At 38.9% G+C, this 19,687-nt stretch overlaps 3 protein-coding genes across 6 annotated transcripts; 1 reads left to right on the top strand and 2 right to left on the bottom strand.

The window, feature by feature from the left end:
• Window positions 1–1,911: 1,911 nt before the first annotated feature.
• trpv6 (transient receptor potential cation channel, subfamily V, member 6) lies at window positions 1,912–8,327 on the top strand. The gene is made up of 17 exons (XM_068735888.1): window positions 1,912–1,999; window positions 2,187–2,338; window positions 2,463–2,560; window positions 2,643–2,765; window positions 3,840–3,980; window positions 4,144–4,242; window positions 4,390–4,565; window positions 4,682–4,828; window positions 4,914–4,993; window positions 5,088–5,223; window positions 5,819–5,905; window positions 5,999–6,075; window positions 6,160–6,325; window positions 6,534–6,600; window positions 6,716–6,984; window positions 7,097–7,203; window positions 8,078–8,327. The coding sequence occupies exons 2-17, from the start codon at window positions 2,208–2,210 to the stop codon at window positions 8,325–8,327; spliced, it is 2,154 nt and encodes a 717-aa protein (XP_068591989.1). The 5' UTR covers window positions 1,912–1,999; window positions 2,187–2,207.
• A 256-nt stretch (window positions 8,328–8,583) lies between these two features.
• On the bottom strand, window positions 8,584–15,350 carry si:dkey-26c10.5 (uncharacterized protein LOC563797 homolog). 3 transcript variants are annotated; one of them, XM_068735890.1, is made up of 8 exons: window positions 15,335–15,350; window positions 14,739–14,892; window positions 14,418–14,516; window positions 11,217–11,321; window positions 10,853–10,972; window positions 10,251–10,402; window positions 10,048–10,145; window positions 8,584–9,155 (listed from the first exon to the last, which is right to left on the bottom strand). In XM_068735890.1, exons 2-8 carry the CDS (start codon window positions 14,824–14,826, stop codon window positions 9,035–9,037), a joined length of 783 nt encoding a protein of 260 aa, XP_068591991.1. In that variant the 5' UTR covers window positions 14,827–14,892; window positions 15,335–15,350; the 3' UTR covers window positions 8,584–9,034. The 3 variants fall into 3 exon arrangements, with proteins under 3 accessions (XP_068591991.1, XP_068591990.1, XP_068591992.1); XM_068735889.1 differs by lacking the exon at window positions 15,335–15,350 and adding an exon at window positions 15,250–15,265; XM_068735891.1 differs by lacking the exons at window positions 14,418–14,516; window positions 14,739–14,892; window positions 15,335–15,350 and adding an exon at window positions 11,399–11,602.
• A 493-nt stretch (window positions 15,351–15,843) lies between these two features.
• Window positions 15,844–19,490, bottom strand: zgc:92606 (uncharacterized protein LOC100000242 homolog). Of its 2 annotated transcripts, none has more exons than XM_068735892.1 (5): window positions 19,303–19,490; window positions 17,639–17,728; window positions 17,292–17,370; window positions 16,886–17,004; window positions 15,844–16,336 (listed from the first exon to the last, which is right to left on the bottom strand). In XM_068735892.1, the coding sequence occupies exons 2-5, from the start codon at window positions 17,726–17,728 to the stop codon at window positions 16,271–16,273; spliced, it is 354 nt and encodes a 117-aa protein (XP_068591993.1). In that variant the 5' UTR covers window positions 19,303–19,490; the 3' UTR covers window positions 15,844–16,270. The 2 variants fall into 2 exon arrangements, with proteins under 2 accessions (XP_068591993.1, XP_068591994.1); XM_068735893.1 differs by lacking the exon at window positions 19,303–19,490 and adding an exon at window positions 18,881–19,286.
• Window positions 19,491–19,687: the final 197 nt, after the last annotated feature.

The following is a 19,687-nucleotide window of genomic DNA, read 5'->3' as shown; positions in this document are numbered from 1 at the left end:
TGACGTTTCCAAATACAGAACATATTCAGTGGTTGTAAGTAACAAAGTACATCTACTAGTAGTATTGTACTACTTAAGTACAGTGTTGAGATACTTTTCAGAAACAAGTTGGTTTGCAAAAAGAACAGGTTGAAATATTTCTATTACATTATCAGATTTGAATTATACTTTGTTTTTACTCAATTCCAGACTTAAGTAAAGAATCTGAATACTTCTTCACTGGGAATATCTAATGCAGAATTATAGAGAATATGAGAATTAATCATGTGGAATTTTCTATTTGATATCATTGTGCGGAGAAAGAAAAAAATGACAATATAACATCACATTGCATCACAGAATCCGATTAAATCTCACTTTAAGTGTGCAGAAGAAGAAATTGAGAAACATTGAGAGTATTAAACGTTTAGAATTCTAGTGAAAGTTGGTATTAAAGAAAGAGCTAAAGTTATGTAAATGATGACTCTGTGTTGAAGCCATGGTGTGTGATGCCTTTGTTTTAGTAATGATTATTGAGCTCTATTGTGTTAAGTCACTTTGAATAGGAGCAGGAGCATCTGTCGACTGTTATGAATGTAGATGTCTGTAATAATTGTTTGCTGTGGTGTCCCGACTTATATTAACAAAATGTTGTGAAAGAACTGCTGGTACGTATGTCCAGAAACAGGAGACACACAAAACCACAAAATCATGTTTTTATGGTGTTATTGTTTCTTTATAAAGACATTAACAGACTAGAAACCACCGGTCTTTATGACACTGCTTAAAGATGGTGCTCTCCATCTGGTAAACAGCTATTATCTCCACAATACTAAATGACGGCCACGTCGGCAACCATTATCAGGGCCTCCTATAGAGTCTTCCTAAACCCTGTTAACCTGCGGCTGACCAGCCTGCTAGTCATGACCTATAAATGGTGCAGCAAAACAGCGGCAACACTACATCCCAGATAACCAGAGCTGTTGTAAAAGTCGACTAATTCAGCAGTTTACAAATAATTCACATGTAAATTGAATCTGTGATTGGCCTTTTTTGATAAATCAACTCTCACTGGAATAAAGAATGATAATTTCACCAAACAAAATGTAGTGCAACATGAGCTTTGTTTTCCGCCTTCAGAGGAAAAGTGACATGATGTTTCCAACCTCCAAATGATCATTATGGTCTTTGTAATGTGGTAATTACTGTGTTTGTGATCATTCCTGTTGACACATCAACGGCACTCAACATGTTAAATCATTATGAATGAAACTAGTTTGGTGTCTGTGTTTGCTCAAGATGCAACGTGTTAGAAAATAATACATCATGTTCAGATTTACTCCACCAAACAATCCCAGTTTCCCCCGGAGAATTCTGGGAGAAATAATAGAACATCACTAATAATGTAACTTGGACAATCATGCTTTAATATCAGGTTTAAATTACACACCCACATTCAGACATTCAGACATACAAGCTTGCAATTTCCAAACAGGTTTGCTTTAACGGTTCACTAGAAACACTGACCGCAATGTGTTGACTGTCATGATGTTGCAGAATTTTCATAGTGGCCATGCAGGTTTTGGTGGTAGTTTGTGGAATGCAGACAGGCCTGGTGGTAACCGAGAGATATACTGTGATTAGGGACTGGACCATTGTCACTTCACTTTTAAGGTGACAGAATACAGCCAATAATTTCAGATCAGCATGATAAAGGAGTTGAATCTTAAAGCGCAACTTTCCCTGTGGGATTCCTGACCTGCGGTGAAAGTCTACCTGCTCATTACCGCATCACTCTCTCTGTCTCACCTGTCCGCTGTTCACTCATCCCTCCTCTCCACCCGTTCATTCTGAAGCCCTCCATGTGTCTCCTCCCTCATGGCTGGGGTCATATATAACGGTGATGCCACAGGGATTTCACTTCTCTTCAGGGACATTTCACAGGTGTTGTTTCTAACTTTGACAGTGTTATGATTGAGGATCATCAGAAGCTGAGGAGTGGCACTTTTATTGTTTAAGGGTGAGATTGAAACACGTTTTTTTATTTTGAAAACAAATGAAAATTTAAAATAAAATAATTCATGTTTGAGGCCTAAATGATGGCTGTCTGATTCTGCACTTTATTTCATTGGTATTTTTTTTTTTTAATTCACTGCTTCTCTCACTCTCTCTGTGTCCCCGCCTCACGTTTCATTTGTCTCTTCCAGTTGAACAACGTCCAGGTGTCAATGTCTCCGTCTCTGGCCAGATCTGCTCCGAGCGAGCTCAACCATTGGTGGAGCCAGCTGAGGTTTCGCCTTCAAAACAAGAAAGGATGGAACGAGATGTTGGATGAGACGTTTCTGCTACACACCAAATAGTACAAAACTCATAACAGATACCATTTTCCAACAATAAATTAGATTATGTCCAAATTTATCACATGAAGATGTACGGCCTATGTTGTTTAAATACTGTACATGTTTTCTTTTGTCTTTTTCCAGCATAAATGACATTCCTCTCTTCTATGCGGCTAAAAAGAACAGTGTTGGTTGCATCAAGAAACTGCTGAGTTGTGCATCCACTAATATCTTTGAGAGAGGTAAGACTAAGCTGTGACTGTTGTTATTTCAGAGTAGTGCTGTGTCAGTTGTAGTGTGTGAAACTGTAATCCTGTCTCTCAGGAGCTCTTGGTGAGACAGCGCTTCATGTTGCCGTGATGACTGATAACCTGGACGCCGCTGTGGCTCTGATGGACGGAGCTCCTGAACTCATCAACGAGCCCATGACTTCCGAGCTCTTCCAAGGTTCACACACATAAACTCACTGACCCAGAAACAAGCACAAACACACAGCATGCTATTTCATTCAACGTGTACACGAGTGAACTTATCAGTTTTATGGTCGGCAACTAAAAAAATGAAAAAGGATTTCATAGACAGACTCAGATGAGATATTAGAAATGAACAAAGAGAAGATGGTTGAGGGACGTTTAATCCAGTCGGTTCCATGTGTTTTGTACTACATCACTTCAAATGTGGATGCATTATGCATTTTCTTTTTTTCAGAATAAAAGGGGATATTTTAAAATTAAGAAACATTTGACGTAAAAGATTGCAGTTAAAATTGACAATGAACTATTTATATGTAAAGTTTCGGTTTGCCTCCAAAAAATCAATCTCACAAGAGACATTTATTACAATTCTGAAGGTGGCAGATATGATAACTTATTACAAGACAGTAATTCAACTAAGTAGCATGAGTGTGAGGTTTTTGATGTAAATAACAACAAATACATGCGAGTAACAGCACCACAACAAACAAATAACATGTAAAAACAACAAACCTTAACACAGAGTAGCTGTTAGTCAACTTTTACTCCAAATCACTTTCCCACTTCATATGAGTCAAAGTTTTAATACCTAAAATGTGAATTATTTACAAAAGTATCTAACCAATAAACAATATAATAACAATTTACAATTGAACTCTTAACACTCACTTTAAGAGAGTGAAACATGATTATATTTGATTCAGACATGTTGTTAGGACACCCATGACAACATGTTAGGATGGCTTACAGTCAGTGATGAAAAGTAACTAAGTACTTACTGTAGTACTGTACTCAAACACAATGTTAAGTACCTTAATGCTGTTTTATGCTACTTTATACTTCTATTACACTGCATTTCAAATGAAAATACTGTACTTTGTATGCTTATCTGACAGCTTCAGTTACTGTAGAGTAGTATAGTTTACAAAGTAAATGACTTGAATGCTTCTTCCACCACTTGTAACAGCTAAGCAAGACACACAAGTGTATGTGAGAACAGGTTATTTACAGCGGACTGAAGTACAACGCTCTCCCTACTCTGTCTCAGGTGTTACTCCTCTCCACATCGCTGTTGTCAATCAGAACATCAATCTGGTTCATCATCTGATCAGTCGTGGGGGTGACGTGGCTACACCTCGAGTCACCGGTCTCTACTTCAGGAAGAGGATAGGAGGACTGATATACTATGGTAAGTCAGCATGCTTACGGTAAATAGGGGTAATGGTGGTGGATGTAGCTACAAGGAACCCCAAAATGCTCATAAAGAATGTGTAGGTAAAAAATGTATGTGTTCATGCTTAGTGACAGAAAAAAAAAGATGGTGTTTTTCAAAATGTGCATTTGGTCAACAGGTGAGCACATCCTGTCTTTTGCTGCTTGTGCCGGGAATGAGGACATTATCTCCATGGTCATCGACGGCGGGGCCAGCACCAGGGTCCAGGATTACCGGGGTATGAAATATCTCCTCTTGTAGGAGAGTTGGAGAAGAGTCCAGGATTATTTTACATTGGTCTGATATTTTGATTATTAATAGCCTTCTGTTCTCTTTTCTTGTCTATTGTCTACACCCTTTCTGCATTCTTTTGTTTTCTGTCTAGGTAACACCGTGCTTCACATTTTGGTTCTGCAGCCCAACAAGACGATTGCGTGCCAGGCCATTGACCTGATTATGGCACGCGATGTGGAGCTGGACCAGTCAGTGCCACTCGACATGGTGCCCAACTACCGAGGCCTTACACCCTTTAAACTGGCTGCCAAAGAGGGAAACGTTGTTGTGAGTGATATGAAGCCTGGGGGGGGGGTCATAGGGTGAAAACCCAACATGAAAGGTGGAGCAGATTATTTCACTAATCCTATCCTCACTGCTGAGCTTCCGTCTGTCTTTCTCAGGCTTTTCAGCACCTTGTTAATAAAAGGCGTGTGGTCCAGTGGAGTCTGGGCCCTCTGACCTCTAACCTGTACGACTTGACGGAGATCGATTCATGGGCCGACAACATGTCAGTGCTGGAGCTCATCGTGGGCAGTCACCAGAAAGAGGTACAATACATGATGCGAAATATTTAGGTGAGAGATAACATCGTTGATGTGGTGTGAAGAATTTAAATTTAGTTTTGTTCTCCAGGCTCGAAGGATACTGGAAGTGACCCCTGTGAGGCAGCTGGTTAGTCTTAAGTGGAACCTGTATGGAAAACATTACTTCAGGTACAGTTTGATATCTGAAGTCAAATATCTGAACAGTACACATTACCAGTCTGGTTTTACAGTGTGTTGTTTTTCTCTCCTTTTGTTGTGTTAGGCTGCTGCTGTTACTGTATCTGCTGTACATTGGGACCTTCACACTGTGCTGTGCATATCGCCCTCTGAAGGATGCTCCGGAGAACTACACACAGTCAGAGATGGACAAAACCATCCGTGTCCAGAAAACCCTACAGGTGTTTAGATACATACATGTGATATTTTATACTTGTAGTATTTTCATACTGTGGTGTCACTACTTTAACTAAAGGTACAGAGTGTAATGTAAGTTTATTAAGTATTTTTTCTTTAGTGTACAATCATCCGACAATAAGAATCTGTGTGTTTGTGTTACTTTTGAATGAGCTGTTTTTTTCTACATACGAAGAGCTACAGTAGCTCAGAACGGCCAAAGCAAACACATGGCTCTACAAAGGGCCGTTCACATTTTTGTGTTTTTTGTGTATCGGCCACCATAGTTCTCCTACACACTACTAGACCTTTAAGTAAAAGATCTGAATACTTTGCCCAGCACTGGAATCCAAGAGGCATTTCACCTCAAACTATTTGGGGGGCACAGAACCCCTGTTTATGCATAAATATCCAGTCCTAATGATAAAGATGAAGTAAATCTAAAATCTAATTACACAAAAACTACAAAAAAGACTCTATTTTAGCTCATAGTTGTATACTGTGCATGTGTAAATGTCAAACTGTGCACCTGCATGTGACACACAGTCTAATAACGATATACTTTTTAAAATATTAATACTTCTTTGTTTCCTCCCTCAGGAGAGTTATGTGACACATGAGGACAACCTGCGGCTAGCGGGTGAGATCCTCAGCATCCTGGGAGCTTTTGTCATTCTGTTGCTGGAGGTGAATTTATGCAACATGCTTCATCTTCTTACATACTGTATAAATATGTATATATTGCATTGCCACATCCTCCTGTACTCCTTGTTCCAACAGATCCCTGATATACTGAGAGTCGGGGCAAAGCGTTATTTTGGCCAAACAGCACTGGGAGGCCCCTTCCATGTTATCCTGTGAGTAGAAAACACGTCTTAGCAGTGTAATAAAGCGCACTGTTCTGAAAGACCCTTTAACCTGTCTGTTGTTGTTTTGACCAGTATCAGCTACGCGTGCCTGGTGGTGCTGCTGTGTGTGTTCAGAGCCTGCGAGGTGCAGGGGGAGGCTGTGGTGATGGCAGTGTGTTTAGTTCTCGGCTGGAGCAACGTCATGTTCTTCGCCCGAGGTTTTGAAATGCTCGGCCCTTATGTCATCATGATACAAAAGGTAGGACTCAGACAGTGGTGCATGCTGTAAGGGCTTGTGAGTCATGGAGAAATAGTTACACACACACACACACACACACACACACACACACACATACACTTGTACCAAAATGTTTTTGAAGCAGATGTATTCAGTTGTTGTTTTGGTTTTTGAGGTTCACCTATTTGTGTTTGCAGACTGACCTACCATGTGTCTCATTTCCCCCTAGATTATATTTGGAGACCTGACAAAGTTTATGTGGCTGAGTTTCATTGTGCTCATTGGTTTTTCCACCTGTGAGTATATTTTGGGTGACATTTACAAACAAGTATTTAACTCTCACAAAGCTTGAAATATAAGAAGTTCCTTAAATGAGATAACGTTTCTACTCCCTCACACACTTTTTCTCAGCCCTGTGGATGGTGTATATGACCCAGGAGCCTGACTCCATTCCTTCATATCGCTCCTTCCCCATCACCCTCTTCTCCCAGTTTGAGCTCAGCGTGGGCCTCATAGATCTGCCTGTGGACCACACCATCGCTACTCCCCCGATCGTCCATGTGCTGCACTGCACCTTCTCTGTGGTCTCCTACATCCTCCTGCTCAATCTACTGATAGCTATGATGAGTGACACACACTGGAGGGTAGCTCAGGAGAGAGACGAGCTCTGGAGGACTCAGGTAACACACGCACAGATATGGACTTGTATCTAAGGACACAAACATAAATGCATAGAAACGTCCCATCATGCATTAGTGTGTCGTGGTTAAAAGCTGTAATGATGTTGTACAGGTGGTAGCCACAACTTTGATGCTGGAGAGAAGGCTGCCCCGCTGCTTGTGGCCTCGGCTCGGAGTGTGTGGGCTCAACTACGGTCTGAGGGAGCGCTGGTATCTCAGGTGAGACAGAACAGAAACAGAAGTAAAAGCTTTAAAGCCGCTGAAAATGTGTTTCCTGACCAAAAAAGGAATTTTCTGAAACTGAAACTTTGGTACAAAATAGTGTGTCCATGTGGGACCCCGTCACCAAAAACACCCTTACCTTAAATAGCAAAAATGGAAATAATTAATGTAAATTTTCCGTGAATAAACATTACCACTTTAGACTTTTTTTAGGCTTGCTATTTTTGCTCAAAATAATCATACAGAGAGAAGATTGTCCACTGACCACAACCTAAGTAGTAATATGTAATGCAGCCACAAGTCCTGTTGTGCTGTGAGTAAGAAACACAACTCTCACTCTCACAGACCTATTATTATCCCGCCTCCTCCACCTACATAAAGACCACTACAGCTTTACACATGCTGCAGTATGTGGTTTATCAAAAGGCATATTAAAGGGGCACTCCACCGATTTGACATATTAGTTTACTACTCAGAGGGAGTATTAATCAGCCCGTGAACACAGTTGTATGTCTTCTGTGGAGTTTTTTCAAGTCTGACTAAATAAATCTGATAACGTCATCAGAGTTTATCTCTGCTTTCTGATGTCATTCACAAATATAATGCAAGGTCTGCATTGAAAGATGAGTTTTTACGAAGCAACAAAGGAAAGTCCAACAGTAGACGCTAATGAGCTGCATTATGGAAAAAGTAGTTGTCTCTTGAGGCATATGGGGGACAAAAAGTCAGGATATCTTTGCTTCTGTTGTTTGACTTGTCTCCAACTTCCAGAGTGTAAAACTAAATCTCCCTTTAAAACATCATTATGATCATTTAAGTAGTGACAGTATTTCTCTTGAAGCAACTGTAACAATTTTTTCACTCTTTGCAGGGTTGAGGACAGAAATGACCCAATGTTGCAAAAGATGCGGCGTTACGTCAAGGCTTTCTCCAAAGACGAGGAAAAGGAGGGATTGGAGAAGGCGGACACAACAAAGGGGTCCAGCTCAGGAACCCCCAGGCTCAGACCTAAAAACAACAGGAGGTCTCTGGGAAGGTGGCAGATGATTCGCCACAGCGCTTTGGGACTGGAGATGGAGCAGGAAGAGACGGAGGAGGACCAGGACATTGAATATGTTTAGGAAGCGATTCTGCTTGAAGAGCAGGTCTCCGAGGCCTTCATCTCACAGTCCTAAACATTTGAAGTACACGTAAGGTGTCGATAAACAAACTTGCAAGTCGAAGAGTCAACTGACTCAATCTGCCTATATATTCAACTGTGCAATTGTTCCTGCAGTATTATGCGAAAGAAGAGTGTGTTATTTTTTATAGCAATACAAAACATGTGTAGCAGTAATATATGCTCAGCTAAAATAAAGTGAAACATAGACATTCAACTTATTGTGTAGCTGCATGAACGTTTTTATATGAGAATAAAACTTTGTTGAAACAAACTTACTGGCCCTCATTTGTGGAAAGGTCAGACAGCAGTTAATAGAATCATACAGTAGATAAGACATAGCCTGAGTGATTAGTGCTTGTAAGCATAACTGACATGTTTGAATACAAATTAGGCAACACAATTCTAAACCAAAGTATTGTATTATATATATATATATATATATATATATATATATATATATATATATATATATATATATATATATATAAAAAAGCTTTTCAAGCGTTAAATACAAAACTATCATCTAAAAAGCTATCTTTCTTTGCTGGATATTCTTGATTAAAGTGGAAAGCGATATGATTTGAAATGTTATGGAGAAGTTGATGCTTGTTGACAGAGGATTGGTTTGCTCATTACTTTAAAAAAAAGAGATATATGCTGTCAAAACTACAGCTGACAGATGAAGTAGGAGGCGAACTCGCAGGGAGCTTTGATCCAGTTCTTCTCAGGTTGTTTTCCATTGCTGAGGATCCCACAATCCCCCTCTGATGTAACTTCTGCCCAGTAACTGCAAACAAAAGAAAAGAATACTGACAATCACACAGTAATCGCGGGATATTGTGCTTATTTGTTTTTAATGAAGCAGCGTCATGTCCCACTCTGCTCTCAGGTTCTGTTTTGTTTGTTTCATGTCATTTATTCATGTTTTTATTTTGTTAACCTCTCGTTGCAGATCACTTCACTTCCTGTCTTTGTGTGTTTTTCCGCCAGTTTTGATCTGCACTGCCCCAACTTAGTTTCACCTGTCCTTCGTTATCCCTGCACTCACCAGACCTCCTGCTCACCTGTTCTCACTTCCCCAATCAGTCAATAACAGCCCAGTTGTTTTGTTCTTTGTCAGTTTGTCTTCGTTGCTACATGTCTATATCTAATCTGCCTGATTTTTGGACTCTGTAAGCATTTTTGCTTTAATTACTTTAAATTTGCAACAAGAGTCCTGCTATTACATCTGTCTTTAGGAAGCTCATGATGTTCCAGTTTTTTTTGGTGACATTGTAGGAAATGTGTAAATTGAATTGTATATTTTGGCACTGAGATCATAGTTAGTGATGGTCAGAGGTGTTTCTAATGTTCGGCACCCTTTAGGATTATAATATAGTGTAGCTTATTGCACCACCTTAAACTATGACCTCAATACTGTAATAAACAATTACAATTAAACAAAAGGAACATTCTAAACTTTGTAAAAGTAGAGCTGTTATATTGTGATTATACAGGTGTACCTAATTAAGTGGCCACTGAGTATATTTGTCAAATACATAAAGAGCAATTACACAAAGAAATGTATCCCCTCTTCTAACTCATCTTACTCCTTACAACCCAGAAATCTGATATAGTTAAGAAAGAGATGAAATGTGCTACAGCTGAGATGATTAGTCGATTGATCAATCATTCATCACCTCTCTCGCAGCACAGTGCCGTCGACCCAGGTCCATGTGGCTCCTTTTTGTCTCAGCCCGATCCAGTATATCATTTTCCTTTTCGCAGTCAGAAAATTCTAGAAGAGAGAGCACCATTTTTACATTTACCAATATGATCACCATTTTTAATGAACTGCTTGGTAACACTTCATGGTCAGAGAAGGAAGTGATATAAGATCCACCTGAACTTTCTGGCTGGTAACGACAGCCAGAGCTCCTCCTCTGGCGGTGCAGTTCCTCTGGCTCTCGTCCCAGCTCAGCCTGAAGGTGGACAGGTAAAAACACGACCGGCCAAAAGTCAGCCACCCATCAGGGCACTGACGACAGCCCAGATCTGGCAGGAGAGAGAAATCAGTGCAGAAAATTCTCCAGCAAGGAAAACAAAAGGTCACTAATGTGGACTACATTGGACAAATAATGAAGTAGACCTTTCCTCCTTCTTGAATTAGCTTTGTTATTCCTTCTGTTTTGTTTTTTTCATGTCTGCCATTTGAATGTGCGTATATGTGTTTTAGTGTCATCACATAGTATTCTCAAATGATTTTTGTCAGGAAACAATAAAGCTGATTAAAGTCAGCTGACCCTTAGAATTAAATTAAACTCTTCTCATTTCTCTAAAAACAAGCACATGAACTTCCTCTGACGCCTTAAAAAACAATTTGAGCAACAATGAAAGCAGAACCATTACCAGACATGGCAATTGAGAAAGAATCATTTGTTTTTCTTTTGATTTAGATGCTCCTTTGGCTTGTGCAAGGTTTTCTACTAAGGACATGGCACTCACGTTGGGATTGAGTGATGGAGAATAGATCCAGGCACTCCTCATGGCTGCACCTTGTAGCACCTCCCCTGTCTACTGCTGAAGTTTCCGCTCTCTCTGGGCACACTGTGGAACCAGTTTGAACTAGAAAGCAGAGCACGGTGGGAGGAGTTGAGAGGAAAAACAATGATGCCCACAGGCAGCAGCAGTGCAATCAGACACACTTTATATCTCAAATTGTTCTCTTATAAGCACAAATAGAACAAAAGTGATCGTGGCATTTTTTTATTTTTATTTCTGCACTGCCAGTGAAACCTGCAGTCCACTAATAATCTGCTTTGGTGTTGTTTTTACAGCGTCGCCATGATCCATGGCTGTAGATACTCACGTTTCATGCTGAGGATAATGATGACCAGCAGCAGGACCAGGCAGACTATGGTGAGGAATAAACACGCAGCACGGTACAGACGTGTGTTTCCCTCAGTCTGTTTGCCTAAAGGGGGAAAACATCATTTGAGAGATATTTGATAATGAGCACAAACACAAACCACCATCAAGGCTCTGGCCTACCTTTCCCCCCGTCCAGTTCAACTGATAACTTGGACTCGGGTGACAAGTTTTCACTGGCTTCATCTTTTTTATCCTCGCCATAACTGCGACAAAATTTGATGTACATGGAGAAAAGTGTCCCGGTATTTGAAATGAGGCTTGTTTACTCCGTCCTGCTCCGGCTGCCTATTCCTGCTGACTCACGTCTGAGTGCAGTTTTAAGACACAGCCAACACCCACCCACCCACCCCACCCCCCCCCCCCCCCCTCCTTGTCTCGTTGCCATAGTAGCATGACATTCACTGATTCCCAAGTTATTCACGGAGCACAGAGCACGGCTTGTCCTTCAATTTCCAAAACTTTTACTGTATCTCTCTTTGTCTCTCCCTTTACAGTTTTTTTTACAATTGCCAAGACTAAAAAAATGGTACTTGTGGCACAGTTATTGAAACCATTAACCCGTGTATCTATTGACCATTTAAATGAACCAGAAGCACATAGTCTTTAGAAATTTAAAAAAAACTTTTTTGCAAATAACACACGGTAATCTGCATTAGACACATCATTCAAAACTTAAAACTTGTGTGTGCTGTTGCTAAACACTGCCATTGAAATACCACACTCAATTATCTATCACCTGTACCCAGAATGCACTTGTGAAAATACCTATAACCAATTTAATCACTTATAAATCAGAGCTTGAGCACTCTTAATAGGATTTAAGTTTGCTCTTTGTTGTGCACAACAACGGAGGCCTATTCTAGAGAGAGTTAGAGAAAGTAATTGCAACATACGGTATTTTGCTTACAGTATAGTATGTTCATGACATCCTCAATTGAAGTAATTGTGTCTGACACTGATATGATTATTGAGAATAATGTTTCCCTATTGCTCATAGTATTAACAGCAATATAAATATAGAAATACCAAAGTTGTTTTAAACTTACCACATCAATGGGTTGTTGACATGTGGAAAGAGCTATTTAGTTGGTGTTTGTGTGTTAAGTTGTAATACCAAAATAACATTTTAGAAGAGTTCATTTGGCTTTTAATTGTTTGCTTTTGCAAAAGATGTAGGATATTTTGTGTTTTGGTCTTTGTGTCTAGAGTTCCGACAAAGAGGGCCCTGTTTTAGAAATTCTCTTTTTAGCAGTTGAAGAAAACAAGTGCGTGAGAGAGTCACAGACAGATAGTACCTAAAGACACTGTTCTCCAAAACAACAGATAGGATGTGTTTTTTGAGGTCATTTCAGAGGAGTGTATGTCAGACACAGTTCACGGAGAGAACACACAGTCACCATTGATACAGAAACTTTAAATATGTGATTAAAGTGCAGGATTTTGTGTTACAAGGGAGAGTAAAACCAGCCCTCAAGACACTTCAGAGATTCTTGCTGCCTTTTGAACTTCAAAAATATAAACAAAAATATAATATTTTCCTTGTACACAAATAGGGGAAAATGTAATCCTACTGAGTCAAAGAAAAGAGAGTAAATTATAATGCAGTAGCTTAGTGCGCTTTATTTACTTATTACTCATTTAGCATGTTAATAACTATCAGAATTAGAGGCGTGTTGTTCAACGGTACACACTCTAGTGCTATTTGGCCATGTCGTTTCTTTCTTTTTTTAAATTGGTGTTGCATCACAACAACATGTGTTGTTATATTACAGATATATTCACAAATACAATTAAGAGTTTGCTCTGTAGATGAATAACTATTTTGTTGAAAGATATTTTTATTCCCATGCTCACCAAAATTAAGGTTGTAAACACCTTTTAATGCATAACAAACAAATTGTATAAGTCTGTGTATTAATGTGAACGTTAAAATCTTTGAACTAACACTAACCATAAATTTCCATCAAGTAGAACATAAGAATGTAGAAGAAATATGAGGCAAATTATACTTGAAATGAATACATAGATTTCAAAAACAGATCAGCCAACCAATTTAATAACTAATAAATTGAGTAATCTTTGAGCAGAAATGCCGGAAAAAAGTTTGTTTCTCAAAAGTTTTTTCTTTTCTTTCTCTTCTGTGATGGTAAACTGAACATCTTTGGCTTTTGGGCTGTTTGGACAAAACAAACAATTTTAATAATGTCAACTTGGGCTCTGGGAAATTGTGGTGTGCGTTGTTTTTTTACCATTTTTTTTACTTTTTATAGACCTCGCAATGAATTAATTGATTGGAAAAAAAAGAATCAGCAGATTAATTGATAATAAAAAAGAATCATTAATTGCAGCAACTTCAGCTAAATTTGAGCTTTGTTGTAATGCTGTGTTGCAAATATACAGTACTAACAAAGGATTTTTAAATAAAATTGTGAAAAAATAAAGTTGTGAGGATTTTATAGTTTTTCTGAAATAATTAAAACTAAGCCTTTTGGAGATGGTATTCATGAAAGATGTAGTAAAAATACACAACATTTTTATTCTTTACATATTGTTACGGCTTTTTAAGTCGATTGGCTTCCTAACAGGAAAAGAAAAGCTGTTGAATTAAACAGTCTCAGATCTACAGCCGGTAGTCTCTAAAGTCATAACAATCACACTATAACAGACATTCTCACTGTAATGTTAATGGTTGATTATAGTTTAGTCGTACACTTTTTCGAAGAATTGCTGATGTGATTTAAAACTATCACAAATTTGTTTCTGCTTTCTTGTTTTCTTTATATTTGAATGTGATTTCTAAGAAACTCTCAAGTCATTCTTATAAACTAAAGTTAGACAGTACAGTACAGTAACATGGATGATGAAAACACTTCCCGAAATGCTCGGCAATGTAGGGAAGTTGATACCACAGCCTAAAATGTTGTTGTTTTTTTTACTTTAAATTAAAATTGAATGAGTGAATTATATGACGAAGCTGTGTTACAACAATGTGTTATGGAAGACCCATGAAGACCTTTTATTTTTTTCATAAAGACAGACAGGCCTTCTTCAATGCATGCTGAAAGATGCTGTCTTTGGGCGTTCAGCTGTACATTAAATTGATTTTATTATTTTAATTTTTTTCATTATAAAAGTGTACCTGATCTTGTTTTAACTGGAGTGCCCCCATGTACAGCTTCCGAATAGATGTCCTCAGATGGAGTTTGTAGTTTAGAGTAGTGGTCTGTTTCTGCTTCCTCTAAAGTGAGACAAAAACATAGACAGATGTAGTTTAACAGAAATAAACCATCTGGAATTAGCTCTTAAGTTTTAAATTATTATTTGTTTATGCTTGTTTCATTCTACTTTTTCAAAATATGTCCAATAAAACATTTTTGTGAAACAACACTAATAAGGTGCATGTATAACTTTCAGTTTTTTATATCTATATCTATATATATAGATATAAAATAATTCAAACCTTCAATGTTGACCTCCAGCATCGGTTCACTTGCTCCTTCATCTTCTTTGCTTCTTTCCTTCTCTTTAGCGATGTCCTGCATCTCCATGGCTCCTCTCTTCTGTTTCTCTAACTTTCGATTTGCCGGGAAAGTCTTTCAGACCTGTCTAGTCAACTGACAATTTAGTTATGTAACCTTTTGTCATGCAGACTCCAATGCAGATGAAATGTGTCAATGTTTTTTTGTTTGAAAAAAATTAAAATAAAACCCACAAATTCTCCCAGACCTATAAGTGTCCAGCAAGTGTGACTCATGTAATCGGTAAAGACAGAGCACTTCCCCATGAAGATTTCTCCTCTGTCTCTCCGCTTCCTCTAAACCACTTGTTAAATATACAAGAGGCTCTGCGGAAAGGCATTTGTGTACATAGTCTCAATGTGCTTTTTAAGCATTATACTGTGTGATGTGTTACGTAGAATTCTGTGTGTGTGTGTGTGTGTGTGTGTGTGTGTGTGTGTGCGTGTGTGTTACATTTTTGAGTTCTAGGTGCAGCTCCTCTCTGATGAGTAATTGAGAGCACCTAAATGGGGTGGGTTCCGCCCTCCCTCTCTCTCACCTTCCTGGCACCAGACCCTGGTCTTCTGTTGGATCTTCACATTGCATCTATTTCGTGTCACCGAATAAACTGTAACCTTTGGTTTCTTTGAATCTAACTTGGTTTTGTGTCCCTCCTTATGTTGCAACTTCCGAGCCGGTCGTAACAGATGGGATTTAAAAGGCGTAACTCTCCTCATTACATTACAGTCATTTAGCACGCTGATGTGCTAAAAGAAAAGACACTTTTATCCAAAGCGACTTACAAATCACGATCTATCTATACACCGTAGGCACAGCAACGGGAGCAATTTTGGGGTTAAGCATCCTGATCAAGGACACATTGACGTGAAAGTAGCAGAGCAGACACTGGGGATCGAACCACGACCCTCTGATTGAAAGGCAGCCCTGCTCTCCACTTAGCCACAGTCACCTCTTAATGGGCAATATGAACTTTGAAAGAAAATTTTCATTTATTTATTTCTATTGATGTCTAAAACTGCCAGTGAGACAGATGGAGACAGAAAAACAAACTTTTCATTTTCATCTTTATTTCCCAAAAAAGTTTGATATTAATTTACAAAAAAAAAGAACTATTTGCATTAAATACAGATGACTGAGAAAGATTTTGAGAGCGCTCAACATAATTTCAATAACTTCATCCTTTTTTTTCATCCTTCCTCTTTCTTCTTTCACCAAGTAAGCAATCAACATAACGTGAAGTGTACTTAAAATGCATTACACTCGTTCCGAAATACTGACGAAGGTAAAACCTCCCAGTGACCCCTCTGCCTTGTGCAAAGCCTTTCTTCCACCATGTACTGTAGTTGCTTATCAAAACTAATATAGAGAATAATAGCAGAGTAATGCACTACAAACAGCCTTAACTCTTTATTCCTCAGACAGTCTCACTTTGTCTCCTCTCATTCTCTCTCTTTCTCCAGTCTTTTGTCCTCCCTCAGGCACCGTACACGCTCTCATTACTGTAGGTCATGTAGAGGAACAGGTCCTCATCATGGTGCTCCTGGAACACAAGCAAGAGACAAATGAATAATTCAGCATAACAAGTGTACGTGAGAGTGTGCTTATGAGCTGACCCAAACATACTGACTCCAATAAACTGCTCTATTAGCTTAACAAAGTTACTATTTTTACAGGATAAATGCATTTATCGGTCGGTTTCATTTGATTACTCTGGAAAATAAAAAAAATCTAGAAAATTCATATCCAAAATCTTGATCATTTTAGCCTTTGACAACATCAAAAAAGGAACAAACTTCTTGTTTCGTTTTCAGAACGTGTCAATAATTAGGTCTGGTTTTTTTGAGGTTACTGGCAGACTATAAATGAGATCAAGAAAAGCGAAGCAACATTGCTGTCTAAGCAGATCTGTCTGGCATCGAAGATGTCTTTGGTGTGTAAAGAGGGAAAAGATCAAATGTTTTTGGTGTGTAACCTGAAACTTTGCATTCCTGCAGCTGTGAGCAGGCAAACTCAAATAGCTAAATATGTTTGTACTGGTGAGGTGTGGGTGGATCTTTGTGTGAACATGTGTCTGGACGGGTGCAGTTACCTCATACACAGCTGAGAGAGGGGAACTGGATGGGGGAAGGGAGTTGTTGACGAAGAAGAAGAGTGCCTCCTCCGGTCTCAAAGACACGCGCTGACGGATCAGGAAGCACAACTGGCCCACTAAAAATAAGGAAGGAAAGAAAGAAAGAGAGCGAGATTGTCAGCAAGGGGCATTTTAGATATAATAAAACAAGCAAGTGTGGGATACGACCGGGTCACAATACAGTCATTTTAAGAGAACTATAATCAGATTTAATCAGAAAGACAAAAAAAAAAGCTATGAACAACAATTTGCACTGAAATAAAGGTGGAATTAATAACATTAATTATGGCTCAGTTCCATTAAGTGTCCCAGTGAGCAGAAGGTTCGCTGGCCGTTCAGACTTGCATTGGTTTATATGTTTCACCTGTTAAATCTGAGGGCACGAGGTATTTCTTCTTGTCCAGTTCAGGAGCTCGTGACCTCGTAGACCGCTCCACAATGATCTGGTTAAAAAGAACCAAGAACATTCAGTCGTCACTAACAAGAGAAAAGAATGTGTTCATGTGCCAAAATCTAAACCACAACAAATTACTTCACACTACTATTTCAGTTTAAATATTACAAATTCATATCTAGCATTTTATTTAGAGAACTGGCTTTTAAAATAAATCTTGATTACTTTTCTATTATCATACATAACTTCCTAACCCAAGTTTCAATGGAAGGGGTAGTGAGAATGTAAATAGTTATCAGAAACGATGTCATACTGACCGGTATCTTGTCAGGATGTTTGGCCCGAACTCTCTCTCCTTCTGCTCTCCTCACCTCTAGTGGCACTGAGCGCTGGTACTGACTGCCCATCTGAAAACAACACAAGGAAACAAACAACACAAGAAAACATGAAGTCCCCGAACAAAAGAAGTATTTACCAAGCAGACAAAGGAGAAAGAGAACCGACTGACTTTACCAACCAGTGCACTTAGGGAACAAGTGATAGTGATCGCCTGAAGAGCACAGTTTTGTTTATTGCAAGGTGAGATGTATGCCACTGTCACAAGTGTTTTGTGGAGGCCATATTAGGGATATCGGTCTGGCTCTGGCTATGGCGGGGGAACGATTATTATTTCAAGGGTTCCAGTGTAACCAGTGGATATCTGGATAACAGATATCCAGGCCAAGACTTCCTCCTCCGAGCACCGGTCATTGTTTACAGTCGGATTAGTAACATGAGATGCAAGAATGGAGTTATGAGACAGATTGTATATCTGCATTTATATACAGATATCTGTTTATAGAGATTAGGTGAGGGTGGCATATATAATATGCATGTGTCACTGTAAGATATTTTGGATTATTATTTACACCAAGGTAACTATCCCTTTTTAACTAATGTTTAGATGTTTTAAAGGATTCATTATTTTGTTGTTGATAAATTCAACTGCCTGATTCAATCAATTAACTGAGCTTCAGTTATAGTTCCATTGTGCATGACTGCTCTGTGGTATTTACGGATCGACAGGATTTTTGCATCAATGTAATGAAATACCTTAATTTGCCAAACGACGCGTCAAGTAATCGATCAGTCAATCGGCATAAAAACAAACCGGATTTAATTGTATATTTAATAGATCAAACATAGTGGAGAAAAACAAACATTATCTGATTCCAGCTTCTCAAATGAGAGTATTTTCTGCTTCTCTTTGTCATATGAATGTGAATTGAATATTAGAAGTTGTGATGGGCATTTTTTATTTTTGGATAAAATACTGGATACTACTGGATTGACCCAAAACAGACTACTAAACACTTTTATCTGATTATTATGTCAATAAATTTACATTAAATTGGATTTCCAGAAAATATACAGTATGTGTAGAAATATTGATATAAAATAGATATAGCGTGATTTAAGAATGTAACCATACACCATGAATAGGAGCCTTTGAAAACCACAATTATCTTTAATAATAACAACCTCACATCGTTAGCTGTGGGTGGAGTAAACAACAGTACCGTTGGGTGAGTGAAGCGATGAAAACACTCCTGCACGCACACGACATCCCCTCGTGGTCAGCCACTATTACAGCACAACTCATCCCACTTCTTCTTCTTCTAAGTGTACAGATCGTTGTGGTCTCGATGACACTGGTTTATGGTTCAGTCTGTTTTGGGTCATCGTGACATGAGGCCACGTCACCTTTCACAACAGCATCAAGATCAGCTGAGTTCACTTGCGTTTATTTTAAAACTGGTTTAAAGAAAATAACCAAACTAATAATGTATTTACTGTCAACGTCTCTAGGTCCATTCCATGTAAAGGGGTTGGCGTGTTTTTGCTTACTGTATCCGAAATGGGCTGTTTACGTTGCTCGCTGTCAACGGTGATGCTAACAGTAGCAGCTGTAGCATCGACAAGACGTCACTTGTTTACATACCTTTGAGAAAGACAAAGACAAGTTTCACTCAAAACACGACAAAATCCAGATTTACTCCACTGATCTCTTGAGTCGTCAAGTCTCTCAAAATAATGCCTTGGGTCCAAATTAGCTTACAAATCTACGGGAATACGATCGATTTCAAAGATGTCGACTGGTCTACGTATTCTGCAGAACGAAAACAACAAATACTGCAACGTCCGCCCATTACAACTCTGGCCAATCAGCGACGAGCACGTAGATTGACAGCGGAATGTGTCCACCCAAAGCTAAGCAAAGGCAGGTTTGCAGCGGAGCTTTCTAAAGGGCTGTGGTTTGCAGTGAATTCATTGGATGAGTCCTGCATTCAGTCTACACTTGTTGTCTCGGTTGTCTCCCCGTTTTC

Source organism: Cebidichthys violaceus, unplaced genomic scaffold (assembly GCF_023349555.1).
Source record: "Cebidichthys violaceus isolate CVI_PGR_0920_01 unplaced genomic scaffold, fCebVio1.0.p SCAF_7, whole genome shotgun sequence".
Classification (NCBI taxonomy): domain Eukaryota; kingdom Metazoa; phylum Chordata; class Actinopteri; order Perciformes; family Stichaeidae; genus Cebidichthys; species Cebidichthys violaceus.
This window is presented reverse-complemented; position numbering and strand designations above follow the sequence as displayed.

Coding starts and splice junctions, on each gene's coding strand:
- si:dkey-26c10.5 (XM_068735890.1), bottom strand. CDS start 14,826: ATGGAGATGCAGGACATCGCTAAAGAGAAGGAAAGAAGCAAAGAAGAT. Junction 11,322..14,417: donor TCCAGTTAAAACAAGATCAG/GTACACTTTTAT, acceptor TTCCCCCTTTAG/GCAAACAGACTGAGGGAAAC. Junction 10,973..11,216: donor CATTATCCTCAGCATGAAAC/GTGAGTATCTAC, acceptor TCTGCTTTCTAG/TTCAAACTGGTTCCACAGTG.
- trpv6 (XM_068735888.1), top strand. CDS start 2,208: ATGTCTCCGTCTCTGGCCAGATCTGCTCCGAGCGAGCTCAACCATTGG. Junction 4,243..4,389: donor CAGGGTCCAGGATTACCGGG/GTATGAAATATC, acceptor TTTTCTGTCTAG/GTAACACCGTGCTTCACATT. Junction 4,829..4,913: donor TGGGCAGTCACCAGAAAGAG/GTACAATACATG, acceptor TTTGTTCTCCAG/GCTCGAAGGATACTGGAAGT.
- zgc:92606 (XM_068735892.1), bottom strand. CDS start 17,728: ATGGGCAGTCAGTACCAGCGCTCAGTGCCACTAGAGGTGAGGAGAGCA. Junction 17,371..17,638: donor AACATCCTGACAAGATACCG/GTCAGTATGACA, acceptor CTTTTTAACCAG/ATCATTGTGGAGCGGTCTAC. Junction 16,337..16,885: donor CTCTCTCAGCTGTGTATGAG/GTAACTGCACCC, acceptor CTTGTGTTCCAG/GAGCACCATGATGAGGACCT.